We start from the raw sequence: 25223 nt of genomic DNA, 5'->3' as shown, positions 1-25223 counted from the left end.
GGAAAATTGTCTCAGTGACTTATTTACCCATCTGCTTCTCATCTGGCCTCCCCGGTGGAAAGGCAACCCCACCAAAGCTGAGACTCGTGTGTCTTTCCATCACAACTGTACCACGGCAGCTCAATGCCTATTGGTTAAACAGATGAGTGATGGCCTCGGTGGGTTTTTTTAAATCACTGTTACCTAGGCTCCTGTGACTGAAAACACTGAGCGAGGGCTAGAGATCCAGGACCAGATAAACGGCTGCAGCTTCAGCAGAACTGAACTCTGAAACCCAGGCGGCCGGGCTGGTTATAAAACCAGGAGGGCAGTCACACCTCCGAGTTAACACTGAGCTGAAGACCCTGGTCGTCTGAGCAGAGACGCCATCAGCAAACTCCAGAATGTCGAAGTTACTGAAAATCAGAGCCTAGGGTTCTTCATCTCTCCTAAAATCCCACTTTCTTGACCTGAAGCTCTACACCCAGGTTCAGGCTCGATCACAGCATTGATTCACGAAGCCACGGACACCAACCAATAGGGCCATTTCTTTAACTGGAAATTCCTCAACTACCGTGTCGTCGGGTGGGCTCCGTGAACCTTTTCACAGGTAGCAGCTAGAACAGGCAAGGTGCGGGTCTTGCTGGGTTTCTAGACACTTGTTGGTTGGCGGGGGGTGGGGGGGCATCCTTATATGGGACCAGCCCACTGCCCCATTGAACTCTCAGCAAGGTGGGTGCCCAGCTTCATCCCACTAGGCAAAGGGAGGAGCAGACCCCAAATTTGGCTCTGATGCAGGCAAAGTCAGGGAAATTGAGATCAGCCAAAACTCACTGTAGTGAAAACAAGTAATGATAGCCCCTGTCCCCTTATGCAAGTTCATCAGTATCTGGGTCCCCTTCCCAAGAAGGCTGAACCAGAACCTCCTTCCGGGGCGACAACAGAAAAACTCCCCCAGTGTGTAGACAAACTCTCTCTTGGATGACTGTGTTCTAGACCTCGCTACGGAAACAGAAATCCCTTCAATTGTCTCTCTTTAGTCTTACTTCCCTCGTTTTTGGCTTTCCTTCTTGCCTTAGGTGGAGTCCTTTTTTTCAAGCCTTTGTCCTCAGCTTTTCTCATCTATTTTTTGAATGTTGCCCAACTCATATTTACCTCTGTTTGGTACTGTAAGTCTCTCCTTCCCGCTGACTTCTAACCTACAGGGTAAGGTTCCCCCCATCGTAATATAAAGCATTCTTTGACCCTACCTGCCCCCCTAGAAACTTTTTGCACGCCCCCCTTCATCAGCAGACCCTTTGATGGGTCGTTTACTACTTGAGCTGACTTGACTACTCCTTTCTCAAGGCTTTGTCCTCTTAACCTCCTCACGCCATGGCCCACCTGTCACAGTGTCACAGTGATCTCCTGATGCCCAAATCAAAAGGCTTTCCCTTAGCCCTCACTCAACACCAGTGAGCCTCAAGTCCTTCACAGTTTGACCAAAGCTTACCTGAGCTCTCTCACCCTTAGCCATCCTGCTAAGACGACTGGGGGTGCTCACCTATCTTGTCAGACATGGGTATGATCAGGATTCTGGAATTCCGGGAACCCAAACATAGAGCTGTCTATCACAACGTCATGCACGATTCCATCGTGCCCAGCCATCTTCCTGTGAAGCAGCAGCCAGATTTAAAAACATCTTTGCAACTCTGATGCATAGCCCCGCCCTCTGCATTAAGTTCCAATCATCCAATCGTCTCATTCATTAAATCACTGAACACAGTTAAGGCCGTGTGTGTCACGGAGGTCAAAAAACCTCGGGTAGTTGCATGGGTAGACTTCCAGGGAGACTGAAAGCCCCCTTTGCTGGGAGATCTTTAGAAAGGAAAGTATTGAATGAATGCCTTCCTTAACAGCTTCTGAGAAATGAGCAACTATGTATCAATCGCCCACTGTGCTGAGCCCGGCAGCATTGACAGATTTGCAGAATGTCAGGCCGGTGGCAGCAGGAGCCGAGGAGGGGGAGGGAGAAGTCAGGCAGGCAGGAAGCAGACCAAGTTCAAAGTGGCTGTAGGGGCAGAGCCACTTCCCGGCTGGGCGCTGTGACCCCCTGACTGGACCCTGCTTCCTGAGCTGGGACAGGTCTTGCCAGGGGCCTGGCTAGACAGAGTGAGCAGCACATGGCCCCTGGTGTGTTGGTGAGAGCACCGCTGCCCTCCGGCCGGGCCATCAGAAGCTAATTCCGGCTCCAATCATCGGCAACTGCCTCTTTGCGATCCCACTGCAAGGAAGAGGGCAGGGCAGTCTCGCAGAGTTCCTTCCCATCCTGTGCCTCCCTGATTCCCAGCTACCCCGGCTTGCAGGAGGACGCCAGCGAGCCTCCTGTGGTGGGCCACACGTGCCTGAGCAGGCATCCACGGCCGGCATCCACTGTCCCTCCCTCAGCCTGGCAGATAGAAGGGACCAGCACCCAGGGATCCTGGAATACACATGGCACTTGGCAGCCAGCTCTGACGGACGACCAATGAACAGCTTGCCTGGGCTGTAGGAAGTGACACAAACCCTAATTGCACTTATTGGTTCAACGTTAATGCTCCTCCCCTGCCCAGCTTGTTTTTCCTACCAGATCTCGATCCTTAATACCACCCCCTTCTGCTCATGCGCTGCCATATATTTGTGTGACTTCTGTCTCACCCGCTGTGCTGTCCATGGACCTTCCCTGTCCCCGGGACCTCATCTCCAGCCCAGGAACTCAGAAGGAGGGAGGGTACATTTCTCCCCCTCGTCAGTTTCTGTCCCATGCCCACCCCCCGAAGGACGACCTTAAGGGCCCTTTTAGAAAAAGAGCAGGAGGCGTGCTGGAAGCCCAACATGGGCTTTGCTGTCACCACCGAGAGCTGCAAGAGAGGAAACATGCTACCCCTTGACTAAAAACCCGCAGGTTTCGAGAAGCTCATGATCGATCTCCACCCTTTCCTACTTCCTGGTGCTTTATCCTTGGGTTTGCTCCAGCGGGCTGACTTCTCTCCAGCTTGGGCCCCTCCTCTGCCTGGTGCCCAGTCCATGGGTTGGCTGGAAATGCCTCGCTCTGAACTTGTCTGTGGCCTTCGTACAGCCGCTTTCCATCTCTGCTGTCATGTCCCACTCAGTGAGTCCCCGGGAGGCCACCTGCTTAAAGGCCAGAGCAGGAGGTCAGGATACACGGGTACTGGCTTCCAACCCTCACCCTGACCTTGAGAAAGTCAAGGTGCCACGCTTGGTTAGCCATCTGTACGACATCGGAGATTAGAAGCTTCACTCAGAATCCCATTAACATTTCTGAACTGTGCAGCTCAGAATCTCCAGGCAGAAGACGGGGTAAGGCCCTGACCGGGGGAGTATTTGGGGGAAGAACATTATGGGAACATTGGCAACGTTTTGAAGTCACCTGGGAAAAAGAAATGCCCCCTGCATTCAGCAACTGTCCATCCCAGGATGTGAAGTCACCATGTTTTAGGAGGAGGGGGCTTTTCCTATGTCGGCTCTCTGTTATAAGAAGACAGCTGTCTGGGGGCGCCTGGGTGGCTCAGTGGGTTAAAGCCTCTGCCTTCGGCTCAGGTCATGATCCCAGGGTCCTGGGATCGAGTCCCGCATCGGGCTCTCTGCTCGGCAGGGAGCCTGCTTCCCCCTCCTCTCTCTGCCTGCCTCTCTGCCTACTTGTGATCTGTCTCTCTGTCAAATAAATAAATAAAATCTTTAAAAAAAAAAAAAAAAAAAAAAAAAAAAAAAAAAAAAAGAAGACAGCTGTCTGTAAAGATTATCTGCTGGGTACCCGTTTGGGGAACCCGTAGATACCCATGGGTGTGTGTGCAATGGGCCACAAGGCAGTGATGCAGACACACGGTGCCCCTGATGGGGGTTGTCGGAGCCATCCCCGTCCCCCTCACTCAGCCTAGCTACCAGAAGTTCTGATATACCTGGTCTGGTATTCATAAGAATTGAATCACAAAATAATTCATGTTTCTAAACACAAGGACAAAAGAAGGAAATACGGTATATCCACAAGGGGAAATACGATCCACCCATTAAAAATCATGCTGTGATCCTCTATTTATTGAGGTTGTAGGGACCCTCATTCTCATATATTACCGTGGACGGTACACGTTGGTATAACTCCGTATAGGTTATATACACAAAACAGACAGACCAGCTAGCCAAGGGGAGTATCTGGCCCTGTATAAATATGATACTTAGAGTCAATCATATCTCTAGTTCATGTACTTAGGTTCAAACCACGGCAAAAACATGAAAAAATATTGTGAAGATTAAATAAATTTGAATATACCAATACAATGGAATAGTACTGATTTCCCAAAAAAGAAGGAGAAAGTTCTCTAAGAGCTTCCAGAAACTGGCAGGGGGATACTAAAAAGTGTGGCATAAGATGTATGATATATTGCAAATATGGAGGACAAACAAGAATGTGTTTCATAGTTGCTTATATACATCTGTTCATATGTAATCGGTAAGGACACACTCCAACATTTTCCACTGTGGTGATGGCGGTGGTAGAAAGTGGTAGAAAGAGCCTACAGATGATGGACAGGTGTAGGAAGGAGAATTCTCACTATCGAGATACATAAGTAGGTACTGATATATACGCATATGGACATACAGGTGTAAAATAAAACTTATACGTATAAACTTTACTGAGGTATTAATTACCTCGATATTGAGATACATGTGTTGTTTACCTCAATATTATTGACATATGAATTTATATTCATAAATCAGTACATGTTATTAATGCCTCAATATGTGTGTAATAATACCCCCAATAAAGCTTATATATATAATATAGTAAATATATATGTAAAATAAAATATATAGAAGTACATAATATACAAAATAAATACATATAGTATATTTAGGTAAAATAAAGTTTATATATATAGAGAGATGTCCTCTACCTCAATATTATGCATCAATACATATATTATTGTATAGCAATATATTAATACATGTTATTGATACATGTATCAATAATATTGATATAGAGGCTATCTATATATAAACTTTATTTTACATAAATATGCTATCTACATTTATTTTATATGCCATATACTTACAGATACTTTGTTTCACATATATATCTACTATATTATATATATAAACTGTAATGAGGTATTATTTGCCTCCTATAAAATTCACCCATTTTATTTTATTCTATTTTTAAAGATTTTTATTTTTTTAAGTTATTCCTATACCCAATGTAGGGTTCGAACTTACAAACCCGAGATCAAAAGTCACATGTTCCACTGACTGAGCCCACCAGGAGCCCCAAATTCACCCCCTTTAATGTACAATTCAATGATTTTTAGTTCACCTACCAAATGGCACAACTACCACCATAATCTAGCTTTAGAAAATTTTCATCACCCCGATAAGATCTCTTGGGTCCACTTATAGTCACTCACCATCCCCAATCCAGGCCGACACAACCACTAACTCACTCTTTGTCTCTATAGATTTGCCCCTTCTAGACATTTCATACAAATGGCATCATACAGGGACGCCTGGGTGGCTCAGTGGGTTAAAGCCTCTGCCTTCGGCTCAGGTCATGATCTCAGGGTCCTGGGATCGAGCCCCACATCGGGTCTCTGCTTGGCAGGGAGCCTGCTTCCTCCTCTCTCTCTGCCTGTCTCTCTGCTTACTTGTGATCTCTGTCTGTCAAATAAATAAATAAAATCTTTAAAAAAAAACCAAAAAAACAAAAAAAAACAAATGGCATCATACAAAATGGGGCCTTTTGAGTCTGGCTTCTTTCCCTTAACACAGTGTTTGTGAAGTTTGTTAATGTTGTAGCCTGTATGATGAGTACTTCCTTCCTTTTCATTGCTGAGTAATATTCCATTCTATGTATATACATGTTTTACTTACCAGCCAAGGGAGAAGGATTTGGGTTTTTTCTACCTTTTGGCTATTTTGAAAAATGCTGTTATGAATATTCATGTACCTTCATGTGTATGTGTGTGTGTGTGTGTGTGTGTGTGTGTGTGTGTGTGTGTTTGGAACCATGTGAAATAACCTATACAAAATTTTGATATTGCAAAATATTGTTTAAATGGCGCATGCAATCTTATAAAAGAAAGGAAGTGGCATGTAGGGTGTGTGTGCGCATGCACACAGAACGATTTGATTCTGTTAAATAATTAAATAAGTACATAAAAAAGATTAGAAGGCAGAAAGCTAAAATGTTAACAGTGTTGTCTCTGGGTGATGGGATGGTGGATAATTTATGTGTTTGTGTGCTTTTCTGTATTTCAACAAATTTTCTACTGTGAATATAAATTACTTTTGTAATCAGAAAAAAAAACACGATGTTATTACGAGGAAAAAAATACACCCTTCCCATTCAATTTCTCCTGGGTCTTCACCTCTCCGTGACAGAATGATGCCCTCTCCATCATCCATAATGGGGGAGGAGAGGGAGCTGCCCTTCTCTCTCTCTCCTGCACGGTGCTGGTCACAACATCCAGAAAACTGCAGATCCCCAATAAATACTAATCAATGTTGAGGGCCTCGAGATCAGTCTCCATGGCAACCTGACAAGGGCATGACACTGCACGAGCGCTGCCCCAGCATGGAGATGGCCCAGCAGGGCGAAGGCCTGCCTGGAGCAGCCCAAGTTTGCCAGAAGACCATGCACCCAATGAGATCGGGCTCCCTAAGGCTCCGACCGAGGGACATCTCTTTAAACAACACAACACTGTAAAGTCTCAACTGATCACCTTAATTGTGGGGTGCCTTGAACTGCCATTTCTACTTCCACAGCTGCAAACAGATGTCATGATTCAGTATTTTTAAGAACCACATTTGAAAACGAAGCGTCCTTCCTCTCTGCGTACCCCGTGCCTAATTCCATCGTACTGCTTCATAATGACTCACTAGTCTGCAGCAGGCCTGCCCCTCACATTTGCTGGACCAGGAACCACAGAATTACTGGAAGTCGGTATCTTACACGTCTGAAGATTTGAAAGTTATAAATCAAGCTAACACACTGTGAAATGGAGTACATCCTATCCTCCCACCCTGTTAAATATATCTTTGGAATGAGCTGGAGGGCCAGGTGAGAATTCAGGTGTCTCAGGCTCCTTGGAGTTGTGAGCTGGGACACATAGTGCCCAAGATTTGGCCCCAGTCTGCTCCCCTTCTCCTTCCCATGGCCAAGGGGCCCTTGGACGCATACACGTGCACACCCAGCCTGCACTATGGGACACTCACACTCCCGTCTGCCCTAAACAGCAGCCAGCCCCTTGGCCAACCCCCGGGCTTCACAGTGTACATGCCTGCAGGGCAGCCCACCCTTCGGAGGAGAGTAGACCAATGGAGAAGTCCGCACGTGGCGTGAAGGTGGGTGAAGGGTCATCTTGCTGAGAAATTCTGGGGTAGACTGGGTTTCTCTACCTTGGCACCATCGACATTTGGGGTCATATCTTTGTTTCAGGGGCTCTCAGTAGTATCTACCAATCAAAAATGTCTCCACGCATATCCCCTGGGGAACAAGTCACCACTGGTTGAGAACCAATGGACTAGACTGGGAAGCTCTTGAAGGCAGGAAATAGGACTTTCAGGTCAACGTTTGAATGGCAAATCAATGAACCACCACCTCTGTTCACGATCTCAGAAACACTCTTGAAAGACCCATTTCTCCTGGGGAGGACTGTGACATCCTGGTGCCAAAGAGCTCCTCAGAACAAGCTGAGAGCAGTTCTTGATCCCTGGGGTGGACCTGATAAATCTGGAGCATGAAGGTAAAAATGACAGGAGACAGGGGAAGAAGAGTGCCAGGCACCCAGGCCTCCACAACTCCAGGGAGCTGCCTGATGTGTGCGCAGAGTTAACCCAAAGGTCCCTAAGGCGTTATACTCTTCATAGTCCAATCTTCCTCTACAAAAACTGCCCAGGTCAGGAGTGTGAGGGAGGGGCCAGGATCTTTAAACTCAAACAGACGCACCTACGCAACCTGGTAGAACACTCCCAAGCCCCAGATGTTCCTTAGATCCAGATGTGATACACCAGGAGGGCTAGGACGCACATGATGGGACTTCTGGCCTGCAAGGTGCTGACTGTAAATTCCCTTCATCCCCATGCCACCCATTCCACTCTCTTTCACCAGTGGGATTTTGCAAACTCTCTTCATGATGAGTCTCTTCAATCAGCCAAGAGTGCTTACTGCTACAGCAAGCCCATGCTCCTTCTCCAGAGCAAGCAAATGTCCACCGCTGAGCTTTCTTCATAACAGAGGAAGTCCCTGTGTATTTCCCATAGCCCTGGAACTACACCATTCCTGTGGTATCTGCATGAGGACCTGGGGTTCGGATGGCAGACTTACCCTTGGAGCAAAGTGCATGACTGGTATCATTCACTGACACCAATGCGACTCTGATTTGAGCATCTGCTTGTGCCTCAGTTTCCCTACAGCAGCATGGCTCAAAATGTGGTCCAGACATGCCCAGCAGCCCCAAGACCCTACCAGGAGAGCCATGTGTTAAAGCTATTTCCCTAGGAAGGTCTAAGGTCTACTAAGGTCTACCAAGATGGTCTTTGCATTTTTTGGCCCTCATTCTCTCACAGGTACGCGTGGAGTGTTTCCAGTGGCTTCATGCCATGTGATGACATCATCTGATGGCTAACTGGAATCTGTGTGTGTGTGTGTGTGCGCGCGCGCACGCGCACGCACACTTGTGTTTCTAAATCTTTCTCAGTTCTGATTTCACCCGCAATAACTAGAGATGGATATAACCCACATAAACAAGAGGTCTTTGGGGTCCTCATAATTTGTAAGGGGTCCTGAGCCCCAAAAGTCTGAGAACCACGGCCCCAGTGCAGCGACGCGGGTCACACTCCTACATCACTGAAAGCGGACAGTGGAGGAAAAATATTTGGAAGACCTTTCTGAGAGGTAGAGTAAGTCACCGAGTATAAAAATAAGCACATTTTCAGAGTTTTATAACAGGAGTGTCACTGTGACATTTTAGGTGCAAAATGTTCTCTAGGTTCTTCTAGGTGGATAAAAAGATGTCTAGAAAAATGGCAAAAGTATTAATATTTTCAATAAAAGCAATACATGGTAAACACCGTATTGCTTGTTGGGAGGCATACGGATGACCCCATTTGCACTTGGACTAGCTTCATCTCCACATCCCCAACCTGACAAAATTGGTTCCATTCATTTGCATCCCTGAGAGTGTCCGGGGTGTGCAGAAACAATTAGAGGTACAGGGACTGAGAACACGTTTGTATTATTTGTGGAGAGAGAAGGGAGAGCATCCGAAGCTTGTCATTTTTAATTTAACTGCAATTCTGAGATTATCAGTAGATTTCAATTACGCAGGCTCTAGAATCAGGATGTGATTAGCAACAAGCAGCACTTTTTAAAAAACGTCTAAACAACATCACTGTCCAAAATAAACAGATGAAAGACCTCATTCCTTCCAGCTTTAACACCAATCCTTCCATCACTTCTGATTTTCCCTTTATAAATTTCTTTACTTCCTTTCTTCCCCGGCCCTCCCGCCTCCCACCACATAACGTAGATGGTATTTTCTCTTCTCTCTACTCCCACCCAGGCGCGAGGTGTTCTGAACACGGGGCATCATTCGCTGGCCCAGCATACCCAGAAGAGGCATAGGACAGTTGCCTCCATTTTTCAAATGGAATAACGGGGAGACAATGCCCACCATGTTGAAATAATATCAACGTAGCCAACTGGTGGCCAGACCAAAACCACCATGCTTCACGCCCATCCAGGAGCCGTACACAACCCGGTGGGAGTGGAAGGGAACGGGGAAGGACGTGCTGGAGATCCTTCAAGAGGAAGAGAGAACTCCTGCTTTCTGCACCAACCGTTTCTAGAAATTGCCTCCCCCCAACTCCCATGTCCAAGGACTTGAGTTTTCTTAATTAATATGATAACCGTAGTAGTAACAATAACAATAAATAATTCAAGGAGAGGTCAACAGCATGTCACCAACGAGAAAAGTTTCACCAGTTCAAGGCTGGGGCATTTAAATAAAGGAACGTGAACTACCATCTTACGCCTGGACACTTCTCTATAGCCTGCTTCCCTCTTCTGTGCTATAAATAATTCAGAGTTTTCTTTTTTCTTAAATATCACAAAACCAAGTCAGAATCTTTATGTGAAGGATTCTGCTGTGTCCCTCTCTCCCTCCTCCTCTCCCTCCCTAGCCAGCCCAGGCAACTCCCCAGAGAATGACCCCTCAAGCTTTAACATTTATTCTTTGACATTTCAGACTATTTGTTAGGCAGAGCTGCCTTCTTGAGATCAAAGTCGGAAAATCTTGCCGAGAACTCCCGCTTGGCCCTGTCCAACTGTGACAGAGAGGGTCTATTAACCCCCAAGCATCTGCTTCCTTCCTCAGCCAGAGAAATCCACCAACCCTCACAGGAAGTGGCACCCATTGCTTTCCTACTTCCCTCCACTTGCCTTCAAGCCCCCCAGCATCTCAGGAGGGGGCAAAGGCGCTCTTCCCATGTGATTACACCAAGACACTCGGCAAAGAGAGATGGACCCAAGAACCAAAATGTGTCCCCCACAGGAGACAATAGTGATTCGTGGCGATGTTGCATCTGGGGCATCTGTCTAGGTGGAGTCTTTGTATCTGAGGGTTAGCAAGCTCAGAAACAAATGTACAACAAGAAAAGTAACTTACCCCAAGCCATTCTGCTACTAGAGGTGCCGAGGCTGGGCTCCCGGTCTTCATTGCTGTGTCCTAACACTAGCTGATGTGTCGTTCACCAGCCTGCGAGGGTGGCCAGCTTTAGTGCTGAAGTCTTACACTCACGTGAGATGACTTACCATTTTCTTCGGAGATACTACACTGAAGGTTTCCTGCCTTTCACAAGAGCACCTGCCCACCACTCTCAGAATCATGTCTGTCTCTTTGCCAAGCAGAGGGCAGAAGTAGCGACTGAGCCTGCTGGGCAAAGGTGTTGGGGTGTGCTCGTTCATTGTGCTAGAAGGTCAGCAGTTGGTTAATATCCTGCTTCATTCTATTTAAAAAAAAAAAAAAAAAAAGTTCTGACCACCCGATAACCCAGTGTTACCTAAAGAGTGTGTGTGTCATTCTATAGATAGGTATTAAGTGAAGAGCATTCTGTGTTTAATCAGATTGGGAAAGTGGTGGGATAAAAAGGTTTGTTTAAAGCAGGACTTCTCAGAGCCTTTAGTATCCTAATGTGTACTGTGAATCCATAAGAGATTGGCTATTCCATGCAACATTCTCCAAAGTTGCTCGATGGGCTCTTAGCATCTCCTGAGACTCAAGGGAAGCATTGTCGCAACCGATGTCAATGTCAATCCTGACAACATCATTTATGTAATAACTGCAGTGCGAAGAAAAGGTTTCTCTGCACGTTGAGGACTCAAATTAAGAGAGTCACATTGCAGAAACTGAAGCTTTGCCCAGAAAATGGACCAGTTCATGTGAGACAATATTCGGTCAAGCGGTTGATCCACTGAAACCACTAAGACGGCCAAAAATGCCATCCTGAACATGCACCGTGGGGTCACTCCGGTCTTCGTACGGACCAGACTGGCCATTTGGTATCAGAGGTACTTGGGGCCATTGCCTGTTATGGTAGCAGAGTTGCCAAACCAACAGGCATCGAGATGGAAGGATTCCATGAGTCATTCAAACAGGGACTCAGAATTTTAAATTCTCCCAGGAAGGACGTTCTCAGAATGCATTCTATATTTGTGATGCCTCCTCTGCTCCCCACTGACTGTGGGAAAGAACAGAATCAAGCTCTCACTGGCCGGCGCGGCGTCTGGCTCCCTCTGAAGGGAAGGGCGTCGCTCCCAAGCCGCAGCCCCCGGATAGAGTCACGGACCCCGGCTGTGTCCTCCTGACCAGACGGAGCTCGCAGAGACGGAGGCTCGTGACAAAAAGTGCTGTGCGATTTCCCCTCAGGCTCTCTGTCACGTGAGCCTTCTCTCAGAACTAACAGCAGGAGAAGGCTGACACTTTGGTGTCCACAGAATACGGAGGCTGGCTTCAGCGGCCTTCTGGAGTTTTCCTTCCCCCTGAGACTATTTGAAGGAGGGCCCGGGAGCAGCACCTCTGTTTGTCCCGTGGGACACAGACTTGAGGACTTGGGGACTGCTCGGCCAGCCGGTGCTGATAAAGACTAACGAGTGACAGAACTCTCGTAGGTCCAGAGGTCTCCTGTAGTTGGGGACCTCAACCCTCCCAACTTCAAACTCAAGGGCTCTCCACGTCCTGTGTTCCCGACACCCTCAAGACCCCGGCCGTGTGAGGGAACTACCTCCCCAGGCCCACGCAGCTGCTTTGAGCCCCATCAGGGATCGGGGACAGGTGTCCTTCCTCTGAGAGCGCCCGCGACCCCTTCCCCCAGCCCCACGCCCGCTCTTTCCCTGAGACCTCGGTTTGGGCGCCACACAGCATGACCCTTGGCCAAGGGCTGCGGCAAGCCTTGCAGAGTAAGAACGTTGTGTGGCAAAGCCACGTCGCAAGGACCGAAAGAGACCAAAACCCGGGGGGGAGCTTCAGAGTACAAGGAGGCGGCATTTCTCTGTAGCAGAACTATCACCCAGACATGTCCCCGACAGCCGTGACATCGCTCTCCCGGGGACAGGTCCCTGCCCTTCTCACGGCAGGATGAACGTGGGGACAAAGGGAGGACGCCTGCGTCTCTTTAAGGGAAACAGACCCATCGCTCCAGTGAGGTCCCCAAAGGCAGAAGCGGGCTTCCGTGTTGCTGCCGTGGTAACAGCTCGTGGGCAGCAGGAGCTGAGCGGAGAGAGGGCCACGGAGGCAAGCGGGGTGTCACCACCAGCCACCAAGGCCATCCGTGTTGCTTACCAAAGTCAGGCTTGGCGGGGGTGTTATCTGCGCCGACCTGATGCTCTGCCGTCCCCAGCCCAGACTCTGAGGAAGCCACAGACCAGGGAGCGCGATCCTGGAACTCCTGCCTTGGGCGGCCTGGCTCCTCGGTCTCGGGGGGCTGCCCTTCCCTCCAAGCCCTCACACATGGCTTGACGCTGCTCGGACCGGGGGTCCAGGGAGAAACGGCTCAGCCTCTTGGCCTCTCAGAAAAGCCAAGCTCTGTTCCTATGATGCCCTGAGCCCCCTCTCACCCTCCGCTAAGTCACAGTTCGATTCCTCTACATCCGAGAGGCCTCTCGAAGCTCCTGTTTGCAGAGGGGTGTGGGGAAAACGGCGACCCCGAGAAGCCCAGGGCGGTGCAGGGAGTGCGTGGGTCTCCTGTTCCTGAGACTTGAGGCGCGTCACCAAAGCCCTCAGCCCGGACCTCTCTACAGCTCTGGCTCTTCTCTCAGAACTGGGTAATCCTGCTTCTCCCCTCTACCCCACATAGTTCCAGACGCCTTCCCAAAGTGGGCCCACGTGGACTGGGTCATGTCCCAGGCTGGAGGCCTCTGACACAGAACCGGAGCCAGCAGCATCCTCTATGCCCTTCTGAGGTCCTCCCACCCGCTGCTTCCTCCTCCAGGGTGGCCAGCGGGCCTTGTCCGAGGCCAGCCCCAATACTGCCTCCTTCTCCCCCGTTCTCACTGTCTCCTGCCCCAGAGCACACAGAACATTCGAGCCGCACCCTCCCCGCCCCTGCAGGCCCAGCACGGTGGGGAAAGATCTAGCTCTCTGAGGCGCACATCCAGATGCCTTGGGACAGGAGGGGACATGTCCTGATGGACGGGGCCAGAAGTACAGAGAGGCCGTAGACCTCCTCACCATGCAGACACCTCCCCGAGCCAGCAGGGGAGAATTAACTCCAAGGCGACCCTGGGGTCACTTCATGGAAATGTCACCCACTGAGAGGAGGAACTGGGATCGAAGTCCTGCCCAAATGGATTTCAGAATCCTGATGGCATTTTTGGACACCCCCCCCCCAAAAAAAGTAGGCAAGGGACCTTATCTCTCACCAGCACATCTCCTTCAAGTACTTTCAGGTTCAAGCAGGGCTGTACAAGGAGACCTACTGAGCTCTGAGAGTGATAACGTCAACTCCAGGCTGAGGTTTTTTGGGGAGAGGGAAGTGCGGGGGTGCTCACAGGATTTCTAATGGCGAAGTACAGAGCAAGAGCCACTCAAGGCCACTGGCGCCTTTGCCCACACCAGCCCCACTGAAGATGGGGAAGGGGAGGGCACGGGGGAGCGGGATGGGGTACGTGGTAGGGGGCCCAGGCCTCCCAGACAATCTGGCTGCAAACCGGGCTCCTGTCCCTCCCCTGCTTCCCATGGCCCCGTCACCTCTCCCACTGTCACACTCAGGAGTTCCCCCCCCCCCCCGTTCCTGCCCTTCCCAGGGGAGCCCCAGAGCGGCCAGCAGCACCTCCCGCCACTTCACCTCATCTCTCTCTCTCCCTTCTAGAACTACTCTGGCAGCAACACATGCGTCGAGCCAGAGCTCAGAGTCCCTGAACACAGAAAAACAAAGGCCCTCTGCCTAATCCTGTCTGGCGTACGTAGCTCAGAAAGCGACACAGCAACAAAGCCCTCCTGTCCTGATCCCCCGCACCTGCCCCGGCCTCCGCAGCCTCCAACCCTCTCCTGCCCCTCGCTGCTGTGTCTGTTCATGCCCAGGGCCTGACCTGCAGGAGCTGTCCCCGCTGACCCAGGCGTCCCGGGCCCGTCACACCTGTGCGGAGGTCACACCTGCGGCGGGGAGGTGGCGGTGAGGACCCGGCTTCTGGAAGCTCGGCTGCAGAAGGGAGTCCCGCACCGGAGGGAAGAGTCAGGGCAGCCCGGCAGCCAGTTTCTTGGCGTCCACAGGGGACATGCTTGGCCTCTGCTCTTTTTTGGGGTGAGAAGCGCGTGGCTGAGCTTCAACACCCCAGGAGGGCTTTCCGACGGGCCTAGAAACTTCGAATGGGGGGCAGGGGAGTCAGGCAAGGGGCTTCCATCCTCCCCCCACCTTCCTGCCTGAAGCTGCTGCCACTTGCCAGGAGCCGAGCAGCCCCGCCCATCCCTCGAGGATCAGGCGTGTCACCTGGCAAGGCCTCCCCAAGATCAAAGACACCACCATCGTCTGCTTGGCCATCTCGCCGCCTGCAAGCTACGTGATTGATCTTAGGCTGAAGACCCACCACCCCCTCCGGGGTGCGGGGTCACGAAACGCTAGCTTGGGCGAGGAATACAAACACTGCAGACGCTCTTTTCCAGGGAGTCTTTTAAAATCACCCTGTTTGGGTGCTTCCAGAGGGAGGTTCAGGAAGGCATCTCCCCATCCGGGCTAGATGGGATGGGGCGAGAGCCCCAAAAGACTAGCTCACCTCAGGAGGGCTGGGGGAAGACCACAGCTGTGCAGGTCCCAGGACTGCAGCCTTCCAGAAGCAGAAGACCTCGGGGCAGTTGGGGAGACCTCATGTGTCCCCAGCTGGGACAATCGGGGTTCTTTCCTGACCTCTCTGGGTCTCAGCCTCCTCCTGGGTCAGACGTGCCTGGGGTCCAAGCCGCTCTGCCTCAGTGACCTAATAACGCGTTCCACGGGGGGGCCCCACGCTTAGGTACTCAGTAACCAGTTCCAGGATCTGGCCATGTAACCCTCCTGAAAGACTCCAGTCCTCTCCAGAGCACGCCCCTGGGAGGCCCTACTCCTGTTTTTGCCGCTGTCTTTAAGCACAGAACAGGCTTCCAGCTCTCCAGGCTCCCGAGAATAGGGATCAGAACCGGTGTTCCTCAGTCGCCCCCTTGAGAATTTAGACCCAGAGAAGCACCCGGCGAGCACCCTGCATTCACGGCCTGCGTCAGCTGTGGACCTGAACCGGCAGGACCACAGTGCCAGCTGGAGCCCAAGAAAAGCCCTGTGAAATCCTATGGGTGAGATGCCAAACCCAGACGGTCTGGCTGCTCCCCGAGCCTCCCCGCATGAAGCCAGGCCAAGCCAGCGTCCTTCTGGGTCGAGTTCTGCTCTCTGGGTCGGCCCCGTGCCAGCTCTAACGGCCCCAGGGGCTCTTATGTTGGGGTAAGTGCCTGGGACTTCAGGGCCCAGCAGGAAAGCATGGAGAACGGGGTCCTGGACCCTGAACCCCGCTCTCCCTTCTCGGCTGGTCCTCGCTCTGCCTGACGACGCTCTGTGCACCACCGGCCACCAGGCCCCGTCTGGGCCACCAGGCCCGTCTGGGCCACCAGGCCCGTCTCGGCCACCAGGCCCCGTCCCCTCCACGCGGCACCGCAGGCCTCCTCAGCTCTCCTCAGACGTCACCCACAGCACGAGGCCTGGTCTTGCACTTCACAGGCCAAACAGAAGCCACCAGAAAACCCTCCTCCCCTTTCTTGCCCCCAAACCTCTAAACCCCCACCTTGCCTCTTGCCTCCTCCTGCGTTGAAACAGCGCTCCCTTCCCAGGGCTGGTGCGTGCCCCTCCCCCGAGCTGGGTGCTGTCCCTCCCCTCTCTTCAGGGGCCATTTCCATCCATCCCTCTTCTCCCCGGCACCGGAGGCTCCGTGCATTTGAACAAAGCAACGCTCAAATCTCTTACTAAAAATGAAAGCTCTTCCCATGGTCCCAAAGATCCTCCCATCCCTTGGGACACTCCAAGTCCAGCCCTGGAACCACACAGAACAGGAGAGTGCAGAGCTGGGGCAAGGCCCTACCAGGCCATTCTAGAGAAGACGAACTTCCATTTGGAGTGCGGTTGGGGGCAGGGCAGGGGGGGGCTCAAACTCGATTTAAATAGGGTAAGTCAATGAGGGTCAGGAGAAAAAGCAGCCCCCGAGGCTGGCCGCTCCCGTTGGACTTACACCTTGAGCTCCCCCACTCTGCCGCCACCTGCTGAGCAAACAAGCTGCCACAAAGCCTGCTGAGGCCCGGCGAAAGGTCCAATCCTACCCAGGACATCGTCCTTGGCCCCTGTCCTCCACTCCCGCCCTGGACACCCTGCGCACAGAGTCCCCTCCTCTCCAAAGGAAGATGTTGTAAGTTACAGGCATGGCCACTGCTCCCGCTGGGTCAGGGCCAGGGACCCAGGGCAGACAGCCGGGCCCGGCTCACTTACACGTGCTGCTCTCAGGAGGACCCCACCTCTGCCTCCCACTCCGGGTAGCCCACGTGAGACCTGGTGGACAGTCGGGCCCGCCTGAGCTTGCAAGCGTGCGGCTGTGTGCATGGGGCGTCCCTGAGTGATCAGCAGACTGGCCTACCAGCCCAGAGCCCCGTCCTCCTCTGGGCAAGGTCACATCATCAAGATCCAGGGAAGTTACAAAACTGCTCCATCCGGGGGAGAATCCAAGTGACCTGCTGGTGCAAGGATCTCTCAGTTCTACTCGCAAACCTCTTATATTTCGGCTCTGAAGAAAGCATCATGGTAAGCCTCAGCCGCTCAGACAACAGAACAGTCCCCCAGCCACTGTTGAGGGTTGAGGGTCTCAGTGGCCTGAGCAGTGCCTGGAGGAGTCAGGCTTGAATCTCGCTTCCACCTCTTGTGCTGTGTGACCCTGGGTGAACCCTTCAACCTCTCTGTGCCTCTAATTCTTCCTCGATAAAATGAGGAAACGCTTCACTAGGTGGACTGGACCTACTGGGAGGAGTCTCAGTGGAAGCAACCCATGCAACAGATCACAAACACTTCGGGAACCAAGGACTGAGCTCAGAAACTTCTTTTAAAAGAATATCAGTAAAATGAGGGGTGGGGTTGGGGGGGCAGAAATGTGGGAATTTCTGTATCTTTAATATTCTTTACAAAGTTGCCAAATAAGAGGTCTGATGCAGTCATTTCATTAGAAAATAAAGTGTTTATTAAGAAACTATACACTGAACACTCCTATAAGTCTCTGTGGAAATACAACGCCCCATTGTCATAGCACAAGGTGAGAAAATGGCAGAATCAAAGATGCTGGGATGGATGGAGCCTGGCAGGCTGGAAATGAGGTAATGATTTACAATAATTAAAAAAAACATCATCCTCAAGCTTACTCCTTAAAGCCACACTCCGGGGGAGGCCCTGGCCCAAAGGGTCAGCAGGACACGATGGGGACCAGCCTGACACGAAGCAGTGGGGGGCGGGCAGGACGGCGGGAAGCTGGCAGGGGCTAGATACACACACACACCTCGAGGCCCTGGAGAAAGCTGAACCCCCACACGCTGCTCTGGACACTACGGTGTCTGGGAGGCCACCCCCGATACGGGCCAAGAACCTGGGCACAAAGAACCACCATCCCCAGGACCCAGGAAGGAGGAGCTTCAGTGGGGAGCTTGGGTCCCGTGGAAATGTGCCAAAGCCAGAGAGAATCCACTGTCTTCCGCTGTGCGTCCCCACCCCGAAACTGAAGTGGGTTAAAAACCGCCACCGTCGTGTCCTAAGAGTTCCCCATGGGAGACCCCCGCTGCTTCATGCTCTCCACCATCGAGGGACGGCCTGTGCTGACTTCTCACCACCGAGGCACCCCAGGTGGGAGCCGCCGGGCCAAGCCCAGCATCCCCTCGGCCAACACGGCAGCAAACCGGGGCGTGGCTCAGGCCCTACAGCTGTGCCTTTCCTACCGGAGCAGGGAAGAGGCGTCCCCGTCCCTCCCCTCAGTGATGGAGCTGGAAATGGGAGGAGCAAACCCCCTCTTTGGGAGAGGGTGGCCATGGAGTAAGGCATGAGTCAAAGCAAGCAAAATGAACGCACATATTGACCAGAGAGCAGGATAACACTTGCACTGGCGCCACGAGAGGGGCCGGAGGAGGCCCATTTTTCCTTCTCTTCCCCTTCAGTTCGTCTTGGCCTTGAAATGGCGACTCCACTGGGTTCCGAAAGTTCTCAGAGTCAAGAGTAAGCGAAAGTGGGGGGGTAGAGAGCCAATCCTGGGGTCAGGGGCTACTAGCAGGAAGAGCCTTGGCCCCTGACTCCCTCGGTCCCCTGTGGTCCTAGGAGGACGGCCCGTTCACGGCCAAGGCCTCCCGTAGCCACAGCTCGTTAGGACTGCAGATCTAGGGGCCAAGGAGATTTCTAATATCACACTCCCTGTGAGCCGTTCCAGAGAGAAGAGGAAGGGAGGGGGAAAATGTGTCCCCCAAAAGTATGGTTTTTTCCACCAAAAAAAATTTTTTGTGTGTGTATATATATATATATGTATATATATATAGAAAATGATTGGTGTCCATTCTTTCCTCTGAGACCTAATCTGGTGCCAGCACTCGGGCCTGGCTCCCCCTCTCTCACCGCGTGGTCTCTGCCTCCGCTTAGCCGCTCTTCCCCACTGGAGGCTGCAGGGCGATGAGGTCGCTAAGAGGACGGCCTGGGATCCCAGGGAGAGCCGGGGAGACCCCACGCTTCCAAGCAGGGCAAGTGAGGCCGGAGCACGGCTGGACTTCGTCAGACTTTCTCGTGGCGGTTGGGTGGTTTTGGTAAAGCAAGAGAATGGCTAGTGTGGTTTTTTTTTTTTTTTAAAGATGGTTCTTGGTGCACAGTTTTTTAACTCTCTTTATTGGCTCTAATGATGGCGGCAGGAGCTGCCTCGGAGGCCAGGGGAGAAAGGAGCACAGTGATGACTGAGGGACAGGGCAGCCCTGCCAGTGGCGGACGGGGGACGACACCCGTCTCGGTGGCGTGAAAGGGACGCAGGGGCACCGGTGGCTCATGCAGTTTCTACTTAGCTTCCCCGGATCCAAAGAGAACAGCGCCTAGAGCTTCCCACCTCTCAGAGGGCCCAGCCTACCCAGGTGACATCAAAACAGGGAGGCTTAAAAGGAGTTTTTAAAAGCCATGACGTCCTTTGCTGAAATAAACACTGACATCCTCAACATAGAGGCCATGGTTAAGAGGCTTGGAATGTCCGGGAAGGCTTATTGGATTCAACATAATTTCTCTGAAACCTATAAAAAACAAAAACAAAAAAACAGAAAAACAGAAAAAAGCAAAATAAAGCAAAAACCAAAATCCCCTCCCCCAAAGAAGATCAAAACTAGGAGGGGGAGACAGAGAGGGAACTTGAAGGGAGGGAGGCGGGGAGGAGGGCGGGAGATACGGGTACAGATCTATATTGGAAACGGCCAAATGAATTGTCAGCAGAAGGGAAGGCCGGGAGGAGGGGATTAACTTAAAATCAAGCATGGGCAGAGACCCTGGAAACACTCCATTTTGCTGCGGCCTCCACTGAACCGGGGAAGGGAAGTGAGCAAACTATTCCGGGGCTTGGCCGTGGCTTGTCACAGAAGAGCAGGAATGGCCTCATCTAGTTGGGGGGAGCCCCTGATGAGCGGATAGGCAGACGGGCATAGGCAGGGGCATAACCCCTGCGGTCACTGGCGGGGCGGAGGGTGGGAGGGGTGCACTCTTGGAACTTGTGTTGTTAAGGGAGAATAGAGGGCCACTTCTAACCCCGGGAGCCAGAATCCCACAGGCTACCCTGACCACACCCGGGGGGGCGGGAGCGCTTTTCTTCCAGCCCGCCAGCTCTCTCTTGTTGGCTTTTGGTTTCGTTCACCAGCTCAGTGGACAGTTTAGGAAATAACAGCTGCCCTTCTGGCCGTATCATAATGCCAAGTCTAACAAGGGACGGAAACGGTCTGGAGCAATAAATTGGTAGCCACGTGCGCGGCAGCCCGGCTTCCGTCCAGCCACACTGCCATGGACTGAACTGGGATGGCCAGCGTGTCCAGAGATGCGGGTGTTCCTGATCGAATCTCCAGACGGAGGTGTCTCACCCCCGGATTTTAATAATGTCTGTAGAATAATGTCTGTACAGCGCGCGTGTGTGTGTGTGTGCACGCGCGCGCGTGTTTGCGTGTGTGCGCGTGTTTGCGTGTGCGCGCGTGCAGACAAGACGGGAGCAAGCCTGTCCTTTCAGGATTGCTACGTGCAGGCATCTGAAGGGCACGTGGGCAGCCGGATGTTGGGGACACGATGGGAAGGGACCTAGTTGGTTGCACTGAGACTCTCCCCTCCTCCTTCCCAGATCAAAACACAGCTGAGTCACGTGGGCGTCGGGAGCCCTCCATCTGCAGGGAGCGGGGTCAGGTCTGTGAGGACAGAGGGGAGCTTCCTTGTCTCTGACATCACGTTTAGAGAGAGGTTTGTTTCAGCTTCAGAATGAGAAGCAGTGCTAACCCGGGACGAGGGCTGCGTTGGGTCTAAGGTGAAGGGAGGGCAGACCGCTGGTCTGGGCAGCCTGCCCAGGAGGTGTGTGACGCCACTGTTCCCATCTGGGCTTCTCCCACCCCCCTCACCTTGGCCCTATGACATAGCCTCCCTGGAAGAGTCCTCTGACCTAAGGGGCTTTAGAAGCAATCACAGGGGGGTGCCTAGTCATCCCCCAGTGCTGGGGGACATACGGAGACTCCATGAGGTCTTAAAAACCTTAAGAATCAAAATTGGTTGGGGGACGGGCTGTCCTGCATACAAAGACGTCAAAGGAGGTAACTCACCATGTGACCTTGGGTAAGACACTTCCCCACTCTGGACCTCAGGTTCCTCATATATATAGTGAGTTGATGAGACTAGATGATCTCTATTGTCCTTCAAGTTTAATATCCCATGATTGTCTATGTTTGAAAAGACCCCTGGCAGAAGAGGCAGACATGGGGGGGAATTAATGGTCAGTATTGAGCCCCAGGTACAAAAACATGGGGAAGTAGTTTTCGTGGGCGCAGTGGAATGGAAGCCCAGGTGTCCCTGCTCCTGTAGCCCACACTACTTTACCTGCAGGGGCACTTGCTTTATTTTATGCATAAAATCTAGACCACACTGTCCTCTGAGTATCATACAGTAGCCTTCAAGAACTGTAACCGGGGAGTCAGGGAAGATCTGCCATCACCATGAACTCTGTCCAACCCTTTCCCTGACATGCTTGCCCCCCAACCCCTTCTTGGGCCGGAGCACCCTGAACTTGTGCCCATCCCTGCTATTCTGGACACCATTCTCAGGACCAGAAGGATGATCCTTATCACTTGGGTGATGACTCTGCTGGTCCCAAGACCCTCTTTCTGGCCCCTTCTCTCTCCCATAAAAAATTCAGCTCATCTCCAAGAGGAAAACAGTTTGATAAGGGCCAATGAGGAGGAGACGGGGCGGGGATTGACGAGTTTGGTGCCTTAAAATCTCTCTTGCCTTAATTAGGGCATAAACAGTTGGAACAACAGACGCTGTTGGATCACTAGAACCAGGGACTACAACTCCTCTGAAAGGCAGCACGTCCTAGCCTGATGGTGAAATCTCCTTTGGAGGCCTCACAGTATCACGGGCCATGGAAGGGTCCATGTCGGATCCATTAAAGGCAGGGGCCAAGCCCGCCTAAGCCTCTGCCAAGGTCCCTGAAGCTGCCTCCGTGAACATGAGCCTTTTCCCATATTAGCCGGGATCTGAAGTTTGTTTTCTCTGGAACCCTTTCCCAGGTGGAGCCTTTCCAAGATTCTAAGTGCTGAATCCTGATAGCATAGGAGGCACCGCTCCAAGGTCCTCCATTCCTCCCCCTCGTGCTCAGAACAACCCTGGAGCAGGAAGGAACAGGCGTCCACTTGGGGGAGGGCAGGAGAGACCAGGACCACCATGGACACTGACCAGGAAAGGCCCAGATGGGTGGAGGGAAGGCTGAGGAGGGACCAACCCACCTCCAGAGAAGGCCTGGCCCACCCCACTGTGCCCACGGAACTCCATGTCGAACCTTTTCCTCCATCTGGTGACAGCTCTCCCCAAAGCCAGGCAGCACAGAGCTTGCTGTAGGCCCTCTGTGACTCGGAACAGACCATGGTCTTCGGGGACCGTCTAGGTATCGTTTCCTGAGCAGCGAGCCAGAGACTCGGAGATCGCTTTGGGAGGGGAGGAGAGCTGGGAAGGCAGGCTGTGGGGGAAGGGGCACTGAGCACCCACAGTACCAGAGGAAAGGACTGGAACCGATCCCGCTGGGCCAAAAGCAGGTTAACTCTTCAAAAGCAAGTCCTCTAATAGTCACTGCAGCAGAGAAGGGCCAGCTCTGAAGGCCATGCAACACAAAATGGGGCGAGACCTTCAAACCTGGCCATTTTCCTGACAGCCTTGCAGACCCCAACCATCCACCTGTCTCTGGAGTCTCACCCGTCCCTACTGCCACGCGCTGGCCTCGGAAGCCCAGCAGCCCCAGCTTTCCAGCATCCACCAGCGAGAGCTCCCCAGCCTCTTCTGCCTCCGCACTCCTCACACAGCTTGGGGTTCTCAAGGCCTCCCTTTTTGTCTCTGCTTCTTCCTTTTGTTATCTGACTTGATCATTTTATTACCTAACTCCATAGAGTGGTTTGGGTTATGGCCCTGATAAAAGGTCTGATACAAAACGGCGCCCTACTGGATTATTTTCCAAAATTGCCTCTTCAAATGTATTCGTTTGTCATCCTCGAGTTGCTACATCAAACTGGTGCTTAGCACTTAAATATGGTGTCGGCTGTGAGAAAAGCACTTTAGACTCAAGAGTGGGTTGAAATGCACAGGAGTCCTGGCGCTGAGGTCAGGGGTGCCTTCGTGGGGACCCAGAGACACGGGGCAATTCAGATCCTTGTCCAGAGAGTGAGCGCAGGAGGGGACAATGGGACAGACGTGAGGGTGAGGAGCCCAGTCTGCACCCCAGCCCAGCCAGGGGGCATCCTATCCACAGCCTCCCCAATTTTCCCCAAGGGGTGAAAAGAGGTGGGATGTTCTGAACTACGCTGCAGGAAGGCATGAACTGAAGAAGGCAGCCCCCGACCAACGTCCCACTGTAACAATCCTACCATCAGGTACATCGCTGAGCCCCCAGAGCCCAAAGACCTATGTAAGGTAATGGCAGTCCCAGGCACAGCCGACAGCTAATCCAGTGTCCCCCGATATCTTTAAAGGGCTACTATTATTAACTCCATTTTAAATGCAGCAAAATGAAGATGTAATAATGTATTTTAAAAAACCAACCAACCAACCCACCAAGTTCACTTTGTGGCAGAGTCTGGTATTGAACCAAACTCTTCATGATCCCAAAGTCCTTATCATGAACTTCTTTGCAATATGGCTTCCATTTGTTGAAAATCCATACCCAGGGGAAAAGAGGCTGACACAGAAGTCAAGGCAGAAGTGGTGGGGACCGGGCTTTATATGTGGCTCCCTCTGCGAGGCCTGGATGGAGGGCTAGAGTGTTCTGTCCTCACTAACAGCTCCCTAGCCAGAGAGAGGAACATCCCCATGCCCCCGCCCACCGCCAGCAGGTGCCTAGTCTAACCTTTCCGGCTTCATTTTCGGCCCTGCCACACCCCCCACTCTTACAGTAACCGTTGCATGCATTGGGACCTTCCAAGTAAGGCAACCCAAACTCTACCTGCACACTGACTCCTTCACTTCGGTGGTACTTTGGGAGTTCAGCTTAGGAAGGATGAAAAGTAAAAAAAGTGAAAGAGAGATGTGAATGAGTTTGGAGAGAAGAACAATTATCCAGAACACAGTCACTCCCATAGGAAGAGTGTGGACTATCTGAGAACGCCCCTGGGATGCCCAGCATGGTGCCGGGAAGAACTCTCTCCCCAGTACCCCCCCCCCTCTAGCCACTACGTAAAAAATACTATACTCAGGAAAGAGTATATTATGGGAAAGAAAAGCTTCCTCACAGACAGGTATCTCTAGCTTCATTTCCTTCTTGTGTGGTGGCCTCTCCAAGGTCATGGAAAGAAGGTCACCAAGGAGGCCTAGCAGTCCCTGGGATAGGACTATGACAACTATGTTCTGTACCTTTGTCTCCTGCATTGTCACCTATCTAAGTCCCTTCTTCTCCTGCCATTAGATTCAGTAGAAGGCTAGTGGCAATGACCCAGGTGGGTGACATTAAAATGCCTAGCCTTGCTGGCCATGACCTAGCTTGCTTAAAATTCTCTTACAAGTTGCTTAAAATTCTCATAGCTCTTCTTTTGTTCTGAGGTTGCAAGCCTAACCTAGAGGCCATATGTGGTTCTAGGAGGTGTCTTTTTTCAGCACAATTTCTTTTTAAAATTTTTTACTTAGTTGCCAACATTTAAAAGCTTGGGAGATATCACATTTAAAATTTCTGTATTTGTAGCTTCCCTTGAAAATCCAAAAGTTCTGGCAATGCTGGGCCAGCTATTTCTGCACAGTACAGATCAGCTAGAGCAACATGGAGGCCACTCAGCTTAGCCAGGGCATGTGTTCTCCACTTTGCCGTACACTCCACCACTCCCTGTTAGCCTCCACCCGACCCCTCCACTTACTTCCAGCACCTGCATGGTTTGCCTTGGCATTGGACCTTCAAACTTGGCAATAAGTATGAAGCCAGCATGAGGTTATGGGCTGTA

At 51.8% G+C, this 25223-nt stretch overlaps 1 protein-coding gene across 3 annotated transcripts in view; it reads right to left on the bottom strand.

Annotated features, from left to right (window-relative positions):
- NTRK3 (neurotrophic receptor tyrosine kinase 3) overlaps positions 1-25223 on the bottom strand; it is a gene marked incomplete at its 5' end in the record, with an annotated part of 368325 nt that overhangs the window by 76150 nt on the left and 266952 nt on the right. Inside the window, 2 exons of one of the 3 annotated variants that reach the window (XM_080809227.1) lie at positions 19376-19802; positions 21354-21488. The exons of the other annotated variants lie outside the window; for them this stretch is intronic. Of the exons in view, the coding sequence (XP_080665353.1) occupies positions 19684-19802; positions 21354-21488 (254 nt within the window). The 3' untranslated portion in view covers positions 19376-19683. Of the gene's footprint in view, positions 1-19375; positions 19803-21353; positions 21489-25223 lie in introns of those variants that run through there. 3 annotated transcript variants of the gene reach the window in all.

Source organism: Martes martes, assembly GCF_963455335.1.
Source record: "Martes martes genome assembly, chromosome: 7".
NCBI lineage: Eukaryota > Metazoa > Chordata > Mammalia > Carnivora > Mustelidae > Martes > Martes martes.
Note: the sequence above shows the minus strand (reverse complement) of the source record. Positions and strands in the feature narration are given on the sequence as shown.